The 14393-nt window shown below is 31.2% G+C and overlaps 1 protein-coding gene across 1 annotated transcript in view; it reads right to left on the bottom strand.

Annotated features, from left to right (window-relative positions):
* Nucleotides 1-9811: 9811 nt before the first annotated feature.
* Nucleotides 9812-14393, bottom strand: part of LOC129802254 (pleckstrin homology domain-containing family G member 5) — a 94024-nt gene continuing 89442 nt past the window's right edge. Inside the window, exon 13 of the mRNA XM_055847937.1 lies at nt 9812-13617. Within this exon, the coding sequence (XP_055703912.1) occupies nt 13299-13617 (319 nt within the window). The 3' untranslated portion in view covers nt 9812-13298. The remainder of the gene's footprint in view (nt 13618-14393) is intronic.

Raw genomic sequence — 14393 nt, 5'->3', positions numbered from 1 at the left:
AAAGTTCAATTTCAAAGTTCGATTCACAATTGGTCTAGTATATCCTATGAATAATAAAAAGAAAATATAATGGAATTTTGTGCTTTAAAAAAAATATTTTTCTTCCAGGAGGTATCAGTTTTGACAAACACTGATATTATGGAACACGATGTTATTCTTTTAGGATTGTCCGAAGAGTTTTCCCTACCTTCTGAGAATTGAGACAACTGCAAAAGATTTTATTTGAATCACCCCGAACATTTTTTTCTTTTATTACAATAATTAAATACATTTATTATATATTTAATACTTTTCATCTACACATTTACACATTTCTTCTAAAATTTTTTATTTCTCTTTTTTAATTCATCTATTTTTTAATTTAATTGTATTCCTCATTTGAAAAAATAGGCCGTGTCTTTTCAATAATTATTTCTATGCAATTTTTCCCTACAAATTTGCTCTAAAATTCCTATTTTATGTTATAGTAATTTAGAAATTATTTATTAGTCCAAAATTTGAATTGTCGATTTAAGTTTTAATTTTTGCCACCAACCATTTTCTTCTTTCTTTGGTCATTTTTATTTTCAAAATATGTTGTTAAATTTTTATTATATTATTAAAGTTTTATTCAGTTTGATTTTCTTATGGACCAGCTAAAGAGAATTACAGGCACGAAAAATTTTTGCTTTGATTTTTTTTAGGATTGCATTCTTTACAATATTTTTTAATTAATGTTATATCTTTAAAATTGTTTGTTTTTCTTAAAGTAATATTACTTGCACTTTGCTGTTCAAATCGGGAAGATTTACAAAGCTTATTGTATCACTATTTCTCATCCATTAGGCTTTCTGTTCAATATTTTTTTTCATTCTATTTTTTTTTGTGATACAAAAATATACAATTTTTTGGTAGTTTAATGGAGAAATAGGGAGGGATGGGACAGTTTCAGGACAGTAGCGGTTATACGACGAATGAATGGGACGAACTGATGGACGAGCACAATCGATCAGCGATCACGATATTCAAGATCTGTGAGTTTTGAAACGCGTTTCTGTGATGCTATAGACACACTTACGATTTAAGCCGATAGATCGCTTAACGTAATTTAAATCAAAATAACGATTTGACTCTTATCAATTTCCCACTAAGTCAGTTTTCAGCTTAAGCCGAGTGACGGATTAGTCAGAAATTGTTGGAAATGTATTCTGATCATTATTTTGATTATAATTAAAGTTTGCTAATCTGGGCGCTTCGCTATATCGATCGTTATGACTACGCTATCTAGATAAAATCCACTTAAAATAATATTTTTATTTTTATTTCCGTAATATAGTCACTACAGTAACATAATATAACTATTCAACTTTTAGAAAAAGCAAAAATAATATTTTTATCCAATAAATAAGTGAGTGTAATCGATTTATTTCAAGCTTGTGCTAGCTGGGTTCTGTAATAAAAACTTTCTTGCAGAGATATTTTTGCTAATGACAGCTGGTTGATTGAAAACATTTATTATTATTTATTATTCCTTGTGGAAGAAATATTTGAAATCTAAAGGTTTAATTAAAAGTGAAGTGCAATCACTCCCCTACAAGGTGAGTAAATCGATTTTCATGAAATAATAATATTTTATAAAGAAATTAGTGAATTTGTGGCTGTTCACATTTTGCTCTAAAACGGGCGCTATGCAAATCAAGATTTTTTTCCGGGAATCGCATTGTTCAGCACCTACCCCCTGGCAAAGGGTTTTTTATATGGGGCTGTTTGAAGCCAACTCATAAATTACTTCCAAACTCAGCTTATACTTCGAGTTCCGAAAAACTTTTTAGATGGAAATATAAGATATTTATCCCTCTTTACAAGTCACAGAGTCCTGTATACAAGGCACACCTCAATTGAGACATATATCGTGTAGCGGTCACGAGTGCAGAAAAATTTCCATACGAATCTGTATGTAAATGTGAGAACGTGGCTTCAAGTTTTAAGGCCACTTGCCAAGGAGTAGTTCAGCACTGTTTTACTGTTTCAGATGCCAAAGGGAACGAAGGAAAAGATTCCTAAGAACAAGGAAGATCTGAAGAATGCCTTGAAGTAGGTACGAGATGGTTCTACCATAATCTATGCATCCAAAACTTTTGGTGTACCAAGGGCGATACTGTACAACAAATTGTCTGACAAATACCCGGAAGAGTGCCCCAATGGCAGGCCATTGACGCTTACAAAAGAACAAGGAGAAGAACTTATCATGCGGATCCTGGAATGTGCGGATGGTTGGCATCCTATCAGCAAGGAACAAATTCTGGACAGCGGTTAAATCGTCTGCGAGACCTTCAAAATTCCAGGCCTGGAGATGCTTGCTTCAGGAATTTTCTCAAACGTCATCATGTGCAAGCCAAAGTCCTTCTCATTGGAAAGGGCTGTGGTTACTGCTGAACATCTCACGGAATGGTTTCAGAATTGTCTTGAATATTTCACAGAACACGATCTGCTGACCATTTCACCAGATCGGGTTTTTAATTTCGACGAAAATGCCTTTTTCTTGACACCAGAAGATGGAAATGCATTGGCCAGGACAGGTTCACGTGTTGTGCCAGCTCTTAAAAATTCTGGATCGAAGGAATGTGCCACAACACTCTTCATAGTGTATGCTACTGGCCAACTTGTTCCTCCAATGGTTGTTCATAAAACTGATATTACACCAAAGATTGCCGTTCACAACGCAATAAAAATTTTAAAAATGTAATAAAAAATTATTTTCTCGTTTTAATATGCTTGTAAATTGAGTGATCCAATTAAAAGACCATGTGATCCAATTAGCGAAGAGGCGATCCACTTAGTGAATGCTAACTTATTTCAGTATTATCATTATTTTATAAATTTTCTTTAGTATTTTTGATATTTTTTTTTATATTATGCTTCTGAATTAAACAGTGAATAATTCTATGGATTTAGAAGAAGTAAAAGAGAATTTCATCAGTCCAAAAACAAGCGTTTAAGTAGCAGTTTAAATCTTAAGTGTGTCTAGGGCATAAGGTTTGCACCTAATCTGACGAAGTTGTATTTCACATTTTATCACAGAAGCTGGAATTTTATTTCAGCTAAAATGTGTTTACAACTTGAAAATTCACTCAAACTTAATAGCTGTGCAATTTAACAAAAACATGTTTACTAAACAGCAACAATTGTGCTCATACCATTAAATTTTCTGATATTTTTAGATTTTATACAGAAACTTCATCATTTATTCCACAATTATATTAAGTCAGGGTGATTCAAAATGTTTGAACACCTAACACCCATTGATATTTCTCATTCTTTTTCATGTTTTCTTTGAGTTTGGGGATTTAAATTATATTCTTAATCCTGATGGAAACGTAATCTAAAATCATTTTAAGATGATGCTTAGGAAGCCCAAGTTATTTGAAGTAGTTTTAATAATTTATAGAAATTTAGTCAATTGAAATGGCATCCTGTTTGAGCTAGTGTTAAAAGTTCAAGCAATAAAATATATCAATAAAAAATGTAATTTCGTGGGAGAAGCTTTCCAATTTAGCACATGTAATTTGACATTATTGATAAACCACAAACGGATTCTCTCAATGAATTTCAAATTAACTTATCATACAATTCTCCATATTTCGTGAGAGCTACTGCTATAGTTACGACTAAGTTGAACATACCATTGATAAATTCTCCTTTTTATGAGAAAGTTCTTCAAAAAGTAACTAAAGTTTATTTTTGGTCAGTGAAACCAAGTCCCACATGTCTAGTTAAAAATTCAATATGATCGAAGAGTCATATATTTTGGTACCTCGGATAGAGAGGTGGTTAATAACAGGACAGGCATGTCCAAAATTAAGTACTCAAATTTTTCATGAGATGTTTACTGTAGTGGGCAGAGAGAATTATGAAAATTTCCTACAAAGAATCTTTGAAAAAAGAGCTTTCAGTGGTGAACGGGTTATCCTAAAAATTGGGTTAAACTGACATGAACTGAATTCGGAATATTACTGTATTTAAGTGTACAGTGAATATTACTGTATTTATTATGATAGATACATTTGTGTAAATAAAGCGCAATTCTGATTCTGTAATGTTTAAAAAATCATCAAGGATAATAAAAATGTTTATCTTTGTATCCTACCGACGCGACATTCCAAGATTGTTACTTAGGGATTTAAATTGCATAAGGATTATGTAGGAGAAGATTGTCAGTCTTCGAATACCGCATTTTCTTAATTTTTTTTCTTAAAGCAAAGTTGATGTCTGGGCAAATAATTACAATATTCAATAGTTTTCTGTACTTGAACTGACCAACTTCCAATAAATTATCTGTTTGATGTATATTAATTTCTTTATAAGACTACTGCAAGGACTTTTAAAAGTTATGTCTACCGTCTACGTCTATAAAATATTAATAACAGCAATTTCTTATATACAAATTACCTTAAATATTCGCAGTGGCGGCCTTTCTGATAAGATTTATGGCAGTTATTTGTTTAATAAAGCATTGATACCTAATATTACAAATTTTGTTTAATACTAAACCTGCCGACCGTTTTTGGACGGTTTTCCTAGTACACTCGGTCAATAACAGACCGCGGTAAGTAAGATACTCAACAAATTTTTCTTTGAAAAGAAGAAAAAAATTAAAATTTAAACACTGAAAAATATATTACATGCATATTTTAAAAAAGTCATAAAGTATGATAGTCATATTGTACCGTTTAAATATGTGGTAGGGTATTGTAGAATGAATTAGCAAATAATACAAATAGAAAATAAAAGCCACTTTAACATAGAATAGGCAACCGAAAACCCAAAATTGGCTACCTACGTAGTTTCGGAGATATCTCATGAAATGTGTACAAAAACAGGAAAAAATTTGCACTAAAACTGGTCGCATTTTTAGAGCTAATGCCACCTCCCTGTGCTAGGGTAAATTAAGCTAATTCAAAACCTGCTCCAAATGGAAATTTTTCGCTATTCCAAATGGAAACGTCATTTTTTCCATGATAAATACAGTACTAAATTATTTATTTATATAATTTTCTATACCACTGTTTCATTATTTATTTAATTTTGCTCCAAGTAAAGTGGAAATCCATTCATATTCACAAATTTTAATTTGTTAATTTCTTAGAAAAATTAACAGTGTACCTTTTCACCATCGAATTTTTCATCGATCGACCATGTTTTCCAATGAAAAACACAATAAGGTGACTGTTGTTTATTCGTTTTGTTTAATATTTATGTCATATTTCTGACTAATTTTCGTTAAATGGAGTGCTAATCTTTATTGTTAACGGTACGTGAAGTTTTCAAATGAAATAATTACTTATTTCGTGAACAAAAAGGGTTTTTCTGAAGTGTCTGCAAATGCTTCAATAGGAAACCCCGGAAATATGATTTTTTGGGGAGATTTTCTTATTGTTTTAGATGGGAAGGCAGAAAAGACCAGGAATAGGAAGAAATCCTGCACTCAAGAGCAACTCAAGAAGGCTTTGGAAGCTTTTCGTCGCGATTTCAATTACACTGTTTGTCTCCAATTAGAAAATTTCCCTTGTCTCCATTTGGATTAATTTGTTTCCAATAGAATCATTTTGCACTCACGTATTTTTCTTGTATTTAGGAAGTTTTCAAATTATATTTTTAAAAAAAATCACTAAACAGTAGCATTCCAGAAGAATCAAGGAGCAAATTTGTGTAATTGCCTTCAGAAACTTAACGTTACTTGAACTTAACGTGTTGAATCTTCTGTCAAAGTTAAAGCGTCTGGAAATGGTTTTGAATTAGGACATTCACCCTAATATTAAATTTTTATAAACCGGTCAATTTGACCAGTCTTTAGTAGGTTTAGTGTTAATGCAAAAATATTATTGTAATTGCTGAAAGTAAGTAAGAGTTCATGATATTATTATTCAGAAACATAGACCACACAGTGGAAAAATAAGACTTACAAAATATATAAATTTAAAAAACGATTAAACATTTTTCTACTCTTTTACTTGCAATAGAATGAATAAAATCAACACAATACGTGTTATAAAAAAAAGTAGATTTTACAACGGGTACCGGTCAAAATCCCGAACGCCAAGATCCCGAATGGGGCAAATAGGGATTTTGGCGTTCGGGATTTTACCTGCCACCGTTTTACAACTAATCCACCCTCACGTTTCTTCAACTCTAAGTGAACTTTCTAGAATGCTACATACATTCTAGAATACTATAATATATTGCTAGACCTTGCATTTGTATTCTACATCGTTAAAAATGGTGCAATAGATAAAAAAAAATGACCTTTTTCCTAAGTCAATTTTATCTATTTTGTCTGTTGATAAGTTTAACTGGGCTTTCTATATTATGCCATAATTCAATGTAATTTGAAAAATTTAAATTTATACAAAAACTTTTAATTCAAATTCAAAAGGAGAATGGATACTCAAGACCAATGGGGCTCAGTAAGTCTGTTTAAGTATCTCATTCTTGTTTTACTTAACCGTTACTAAGCTAACGACTGTGATATATTAGTGCTATAATTTCTAAAAATCTGTATATTAATTTCTGAATAAACACTTTTATCTTAGACATAAATCTTTCTACTTTAATTTACGTATGTGTCTTACCTGAAGTTTATCTTGTGAGGTATCCTAGGATAATAAGATGGAAAATGTCGTAACATTTTCCAATGGTTCTGTAAATGCAAAATACCAAAAAGAGTAGCTCAAAAAACAAAGACTTCGTGGAAAGCACAGTTCCATAACTGAAGGCGGGAGTCTGAAGTAGGAGGCCAAAAATTAGCTTTTTTTGAATTTTTTCTTAGAAAAGAAGAAAGCAACTAAGCTTGCTTAATGTTTGATATTTTAAAATGATTGGTGGATAATGTGTAGATCGTAATACACGTGTGATATAAAAATATCCAAAAATGCAATTTTCATGAGTGTTTTTGTAATTAAAAGAAGAAAAACCGGAGGAAATAGTGAAATCTGGCATTTTTACTGCGCAGACTGCATAGGCAGAGCAGTATATATATTTGAGGGTGGGGTAGTTTCATCCATTACTTCCCAAAATATAGTTTGTTAGGTTGAAAAATAATTATTAAGGAATTTTCACGTGTATTTTCAGATAGTCAATACTCAAAAGAAAATGACGTAAGTTTGAATATGATTTATATTCGTTTTGGAAAAGAGTCGTGATAAAAATTTCAACTGCGTGAAACTGCCCCACCCTTCCCTAATCCTTCGATTTTGGTAGAATTTTGGAAATCTGAAGTTTCAAGTTTTTTGGCATCACGCTGTTTATCCGTCTGTCCGTCCGGTTGCCGCCAGCTCTGGAAGCCAAACGGTTATAGATAGAGACTTGGAAATATCAGGAGACTCCCCATAAAGAGAATTTGATTCTAAAGGAAATAAGTCTTATTAATTTCTATTGATAACGTGAAATTTTAAAGGTAAAAAGTCATTTACCACCAGACTATTAGATTTTACTAACCATAGGATAGTAAATTTTAAAGACGAGTATGTATATTCTACGATTTGTGTCTGTCCGATTTAATATACCGTGTGCTGGGTGATTTTTTTTTACTATCCGTATATTAAAAGTTTGTATGGAGGTTAATAAATATTACCATCTTAGTTTTCTCGGTGCAGACAATGACATTAATTTGATAAGGTGTTATAAATAAGAAAGGACGTGAAGTGATTCAGTGTCATATATACATTTTAGGAACTAGAGAATCTTTTAGAAATAAATGGCATGTACACTTTTATATTGTATTCCTTTTGATGATAGATCATTTCTTATAAAAAGTAACGTTTCTATTAAGTCCTATAAGTCTTATAAAAATCATTTTATATTCAAGTGTCCTTTCCGTAGTATTCTTCCAAGCAAAAATCTACATTCCTTTTTGTTATGCCCAACGCATAATAACTTTTGTTTTGTAAATATGTTTTCAAAATTTCCTATATAAGTGAGAAAGATAATTAGATATATGGGTTTCACTTATTCTCATTGAAATGTCAAAAATATGTTTACAAAAGTTATTATTCGTTGGCATAATGCCCAGCGCACAGTAACTTTTGTTTTGTAAACTTTTTTTGACTTTTCACTGAGAGTGAATCACTCTCATAGAAAATGTTGTAAACATATTTGCGAAACAAAAGTTATTGTGCGCTGAGCATAATTTTTTGAAATATTTATTACTGATTATTATTATTATTTTAAATTCAACTGTAATGCCCAGCGCACAATAACTTTTGTTTTGTAAAAAAGTTCTTGACATTTTAGCGAGAGTGAGTGAGATCTAGATCTAGTCATCTCGCTCATTCTCATGGGAAATTTTGAAAACATGTTTATAAACAAAAGTTATTGTGCGTTGGGCATAATACACAACTCATAATAACTTTTGTTTTGTCAACACTTTTTTGTACGTTTCAGTGGGAGTGAATGAAACTGAGATCTAGTTATCTCGCTCTCTCTCATAGGAAATTTTGAAAACATGTTTGCAAGACAAAAGTTATGTGCGTTGGGTATAAGAAGAATTTCGAAGAGTATATATTGCTGCAAAATACTTGACTTACTAAATTTATATTTTATCACATCTCCATTTTAAGACAAAAATTTTGAAAAAAAATTGAAAAGGACTAGTTCAAAAATCATACTGAAATTATAAAGCGGTTTCTAATAGGGTTAATGAATGTTATTGAGTTAAATAGAATATCAGGAAAATATTTCGTTCACTCAGAATATAAGTCAAACAACTCGATTTTTCTTTTTTGCAAAAAACGTTAATATTCGCTTCTTGGATACTTTTTTATACTCTCTACCTTCCATGTGAATATTATACTTGAAAGATAATTATTTTCAAAGTTATAGAGATTTTAAATCTCAAGAATCCTATACTCCGCATGTAAAATCTTAGTTTCAAATCATTCTCTTGTAAAATTTGCCTACTGCGAGTTATTCATTTCTTATTCTGAGTGGTCGATTTATTGTCTTTGATTTACTTATTGTAGAAAACCCAACTAAACCGGATGATTATTAATTAAATCGCGACCGAGTCACCAACGTGTATTCTAGAACTCGCGGGAGAATTATAGTAACTCATTGGAGGGCTAACCCCAGCGCAACCCCAAACGCACTCTTTGACGATCGGCGAGAGACTGAAAGGAATAGACATGCGCATAGCCCTCCTCAAGACGTTACACCTAAAGTAACGACTACTATCCCAGCGAGCATAGATACGAAGGTGACTATAATACTACTTTATAGGGGACTATTTTTAAATTCAAATAGAGCCGTTGAGCGCTGTTCTACATTATATTGAGATTGACTTACCTTATTCTTGCGCAGTGCGTTTTCATGGAAGAAATTGGATTAAGCGATTTATAATGAAAATTACAGTTCTGCTGGTGCCTCTGTTTTAAAAAAAAATGTATTAAACGGTTTACTACTTACTGTTCTAAGTTAACAAGATGAGGTAATTTAGAATCATGCCTATTTTGAGATTTTCTCACTGTTTGAAATGTTGGAAAAAGAAAACCACGAAGAAGCAAAAGACTTTACATTCGAGAGTACTTCTTCGTTGTTTTTTTTTCCTTTTGCCATCTAAAACTGTTAGGAAATATCAAAATTTCAATTTAGACATAAATTCCAAATTACTTCATCTTACCCTATATCTTACCTTCATGAAAATTTTGTCACTTGGATAACGAATTATTGATTTTTTGCTATTAAAAAATACACAAGGAGTATTCGAACACAAAAATAAAAACGTCATGTCAGGTTCCCAAATTTTAGACTTAATAACCCATGTGTAAAAAAAATTTAATCTATCTGAAATGTTCTATATTTTTTTTAGAATTTGTATAGGATGTCTCTTAAAGTATTTACATTCATCTCAATTCAAATTACCCATGTTTTCTAATAACTGAACTTTTGATACTTAGCCCTCATAAACATAATTAGGTAAGATATTTTTAGACTAAAAAATATATTGTACTACCTATATTACAACAGAAAGTTTGTATTACAATTTAAGCATTATATTTTAAAATCTCTTCATTGTATGATATTGTGTATAAAAAATTGGTGAAAATATGTGTCTTTTGCTATGAATTAGCACCGCTTGATAACAAATAAATATATGACAAGAATGCTTACATTCGTTTATGATTTAACATCTATTAATTTGCGGAATATTTGCCTCTTTTCTACACATAAAAGTCATAAAAGCAAAATGTAAATTAAAAGTTATTATCACTGCTCGAACTCAAAGAGAGAGCGGTTGTGTAATCAACTTCTTTTCAATTTGTCACCGTCCTGGAGCTTAAACGGAAAAAGATATCAACTTCCGGCCTTCGGTGACCCGCAATAAAAAAAATAAACAATATCTTCAGACGTTTTTTTTCTTCCTTTTTCTCTACCCCCGTCCATCACCTTCAAAACCGTGTTTTTTCGGTTTATTTCGAAAACAGCTCATACGATTTCTTTTATTTTTGAATAGGTTTTGGAGGTGGTCCAGATGAACATTTCGTCCAATACGTATAATCTAAAAAAAAACCATCTTGAATTTTTTTAAGGAAAAAGTTTAACTACTTTGAAGAGCCTATTTTCTACCGATTTGATGAAGTTTTGATTTTTTGGAAAGGCCTTCAAATCAGTAATGAACTGGTTAAGTATCCGTAAATGATATATCTTTCTCGTATTTACACTTTTGATTTATCCGTATGCTTGTAACTCATGTTAGATGTTAGATGTAAAAAGCGCACTTCTTTTCCAATTTTCGGTTTTTAAATGTTTTTTTTATGATTTATTAATTGAGTTAATCGCTAGTACACCAGTAAACACCCAAAGACCATGCAAAAAAATCTCTCGTTGAGTAATAACCTTCCCGATTTGAGAGTTCTTTCCGATTTGAAAGTTCTGTATCGATTCGAAGGTATATCAGAGAGAACTGACCTAAGGATAAGATATTAGGGTCGTAAGTGGTGTACAGCTGAAAATGAAGTGCTTGGAAGTCTTTGGTAGTGGGAGTGTCTGAAAATAAAGTTTTCTTTGTTTAATTTCGAATCTTTCAGACTATACGCACCTTTACGCTCAGATTTTAAATTCGAACGGCAGTATAATTCGAAAAGGAGAACTGTAGGAACTGTATGAACTGTATTACGGGTTATGATACTTTTTTGTGGTAACCTTTTAATCAAAGTTCTCTCTATCCAATTCCGGAGTACAGGATTTTCCGGATCCTGTACTCCTGGATTAACGGCAATGAAGTAAGAGCGTGATGGTGCATGGGGCTTTGAGAATAGTAACCTTAGAAACATCTCACTGATCTGATCGCTATCCTGTCCCATGATCTATTTTTCAAAGTAACTTAACTAAGTTTTTCAAATGTGACCAGAAACTTTTAGCCGATAAAAACGATTAATTCTTGGAAAACAATATTTTTGATACGATATTAAATAAAATAAATTTTTGAAATGCATCAACAATAATTATGGATTACAGACAAAAACAAAAATTTTAAAAGGTATTTTTCTTATTATTATTTCCATTTCACCCGATTTCCGGATTTTTTGTTAAAAATTTTTGGTCGATACTATACTTCTAAAGTGCAAAATTAGTTATTTTATTAGCAAAGTTGGGATGCTTTGCTTGTGTATTTATAATTAAAAAAAAAAATTAAACAACTACCTACATCAACTTTACTTATGAAAAAGCTTCAACAAATCGTAACTTTTTATTAAATTTTGTTAAAATAAAGGTTGTTATTTAATAATTATGTAACGAATTTGCACCATGGGGGCCTAGAAGTAGTAATTTAATTACGATATGTTTTAGAATAATTTGCAAGCATGCTGTATAAGGAATTTTGCACTTAAGTCTATACTTCGGGAGGGCAATGTAAATATATTTACGTATAAACAATAACGAATTATTTAATGTAGTGTAAACTAGAATTTTTCTTATTTCTTATCGGATAACAACTTTCTTCATTTACTAAAGTTGTGATGCTCTTCCACTTCATTTACTATTTTAATCGTTAGACCCATTGATAGCCCCTTTTCTAATCTAGCCTCGCTCTCTCCTATAGAGTCGGTTGAATTAGCAATTGGCTTAACTGTATGTTCTTTGTATTCACATTCATTCGCAACTGCATATACATAGGAAATGCAGATAGTCCGTTCGATAATCTAACTTCTGGTATTTTAAATTTTTCTTCACTTTTATGTGTAGAATAGAGAAAATATGCTAGACATTTAGATGATACTTTATTATTGACGCGTACCTGTAATTCTCAGTTTCTTTTTTATTATAAATGTGGTAGTATTTCTGTGCCATCACACTAGGATTTTTCAATTTGTAAATTCAATTTAATTTTCACATTAATTGCTCCTATGCGTTATTTTGCATTAAGAATCAGTTGAGTTAATAGACTTTCACAAATTTTTCACAAAATGCTTCTAGACTGTGATAAATTTTAAGTTGTTTTCAAAGTTTTAATGCTAAATTCATTTAAAAAAAAAATGTAAAAAAATTCTAGTGTGATAGCGTAGTTTTTTTTTAATATATGCATTTATTTCATTAAGTAACCATTTTCCAACAAAGGCTCTTTCACTTTGAACAATATTTCACCCAATTTGGACAATAATAAAAACTAGGATCATAAAAGCTGAGATTATAAAAAAGAATCTCAGCTAAAAAGAAAAAATAAAATTATACGATAGCTGGAAATAAATTGGAATGTTATAGGGGGAACTGAGGTAGCTTTGAAATTGGGCTTTCAAACTGTATTACAACATGATATGGCTCAAATCCATTTAAAAATAGGAGAAAAAAGCTCAATTTCAAAGCACCCCACTTCCCCTAAAAATTTATAAAATAATGCAAAATTCTTGGATTTTTTTTCCATTTTGTGAAGAATAATTTCTGTAATAGCCTTCTCAAAATACTGTCAAAAACAAAATTGATTTATAAATTACATAAATTACATTTTATCGAAAATAAATATAATTAAAATATCACTGACCATTTAATTTTAACTACTTTCATTAAAAAAATTTACTGATCAAATATTATTGTGACCAAAGTGAAGAAACCCCGTTGGGAAAAAGTTTCTTGCCTTCAGGAAATTTTCACACAATTTTAGTTAATTTTAGGACTAATTAAATAGAGGGGGTCTTGTATTTGGTCACTTTTGATGACAAGTATAAAAAGGGTGGAATGTGTTAGAGGGTACTACTGTGTCTAATGATACGTATAATGGTTTTTCTGGGATAAAACATTAGGCCAATGATTTTAAAATTTGGTCTTCTTCATACCGTGCTCTCCAGACCATCACATTCCACAGAGACATTGGATGAAGCGCTATTATCCCGCTTTGGGCTATGTCCACAACTCCGGGAACGATCTTGATCATTTCGTTGTTCACTTTCTTGTACACTACCTCGATGACTGCACTGTTCGATGAGTTCTAAGTGATCCCTTCGATTCTGAAGTTGTTGCATATTTCCAACCGATGTTCCCGGCATTTGATCACAATTGAGGTTGTTCTGTGACGTGATATGCTTTGTTTTCACGAGCGGAGGGTTTTTGGTTGTAAAAGAAAAGGCTAGACCACGCTTAAGAGTTGCCCTATTGATTTAAATATTGTTAATTTTGTATTGCATTTATGAAAATCTTAGGGTGAATTGACCACTTATCGCCACTTTAACAGAAAAGATTATTATTATCACATTTTTTGCAAAACGATTATCAGAAACAGTAATTTACTGAAGACGGATATACACAAACAATCTTCATTTAGTTTGTCACAAAAAAAAACTTAAATAAAAATAGCATTTTCCTCAAATGCAAAATTTTGCAGCCCACCTCCCCCCTATTTTTCGTCACCTCGGTAATCTTATCACAGCTGAAAATCTTTTAAAATACAGAATCTTTCCTTTGATTCACAATTATGTTTTTGTAGAATTAAAAAAAAAAGAATATTAAAAACATTTTACATTCAGTCCCGGAATTATGCATTTCGGGATTATGCACCTGACGAGATTATACACATACAATTATGCAAGATTACCTACTTTTGAAAGACAATTGCTTATTGCTTATATGCTTATTCTTCAGTAAATTGTTTAATTTTTTTATTAATTATTATTAAAAATTTTAAATATTCTAACAATTTATTGAACAACTCTGGCCAAAGAGTACTGTTTGTTGATGAATTTGTTTTAAACAGTTGAATCTTTTTGCTCTGACTACTTTTACTTAGCGCAAAATTTCGTTCTACGACCGTTGCATTCAAAACAAATCGCCTACGGGTATGCAAATTTTCTCGATGCATAATGCCATTTGGCTAGTTTTTTTCGGTCCAGAAAATGTACATAATACCGGAATTGATTGTATAGCTTCAT

This window comes from Phlebotomus papatasi, chromosome 2 (genome assembly GCF_024763615.1).
Source record: "Phlebotomus papatasi isolate M1 chromosome 2, Ppap_2.1, whole genome shotgun sequence".
Lineage (NCBI taxonomy): Eukaryota > Metazoa > Arthropoda > Insecta > Diptera > Psychodidae > Phlebotomus > Phlebotomus papatasi.
This window is presented reverse-complemented; position numbering and strand designations above follow the sequence as displayed.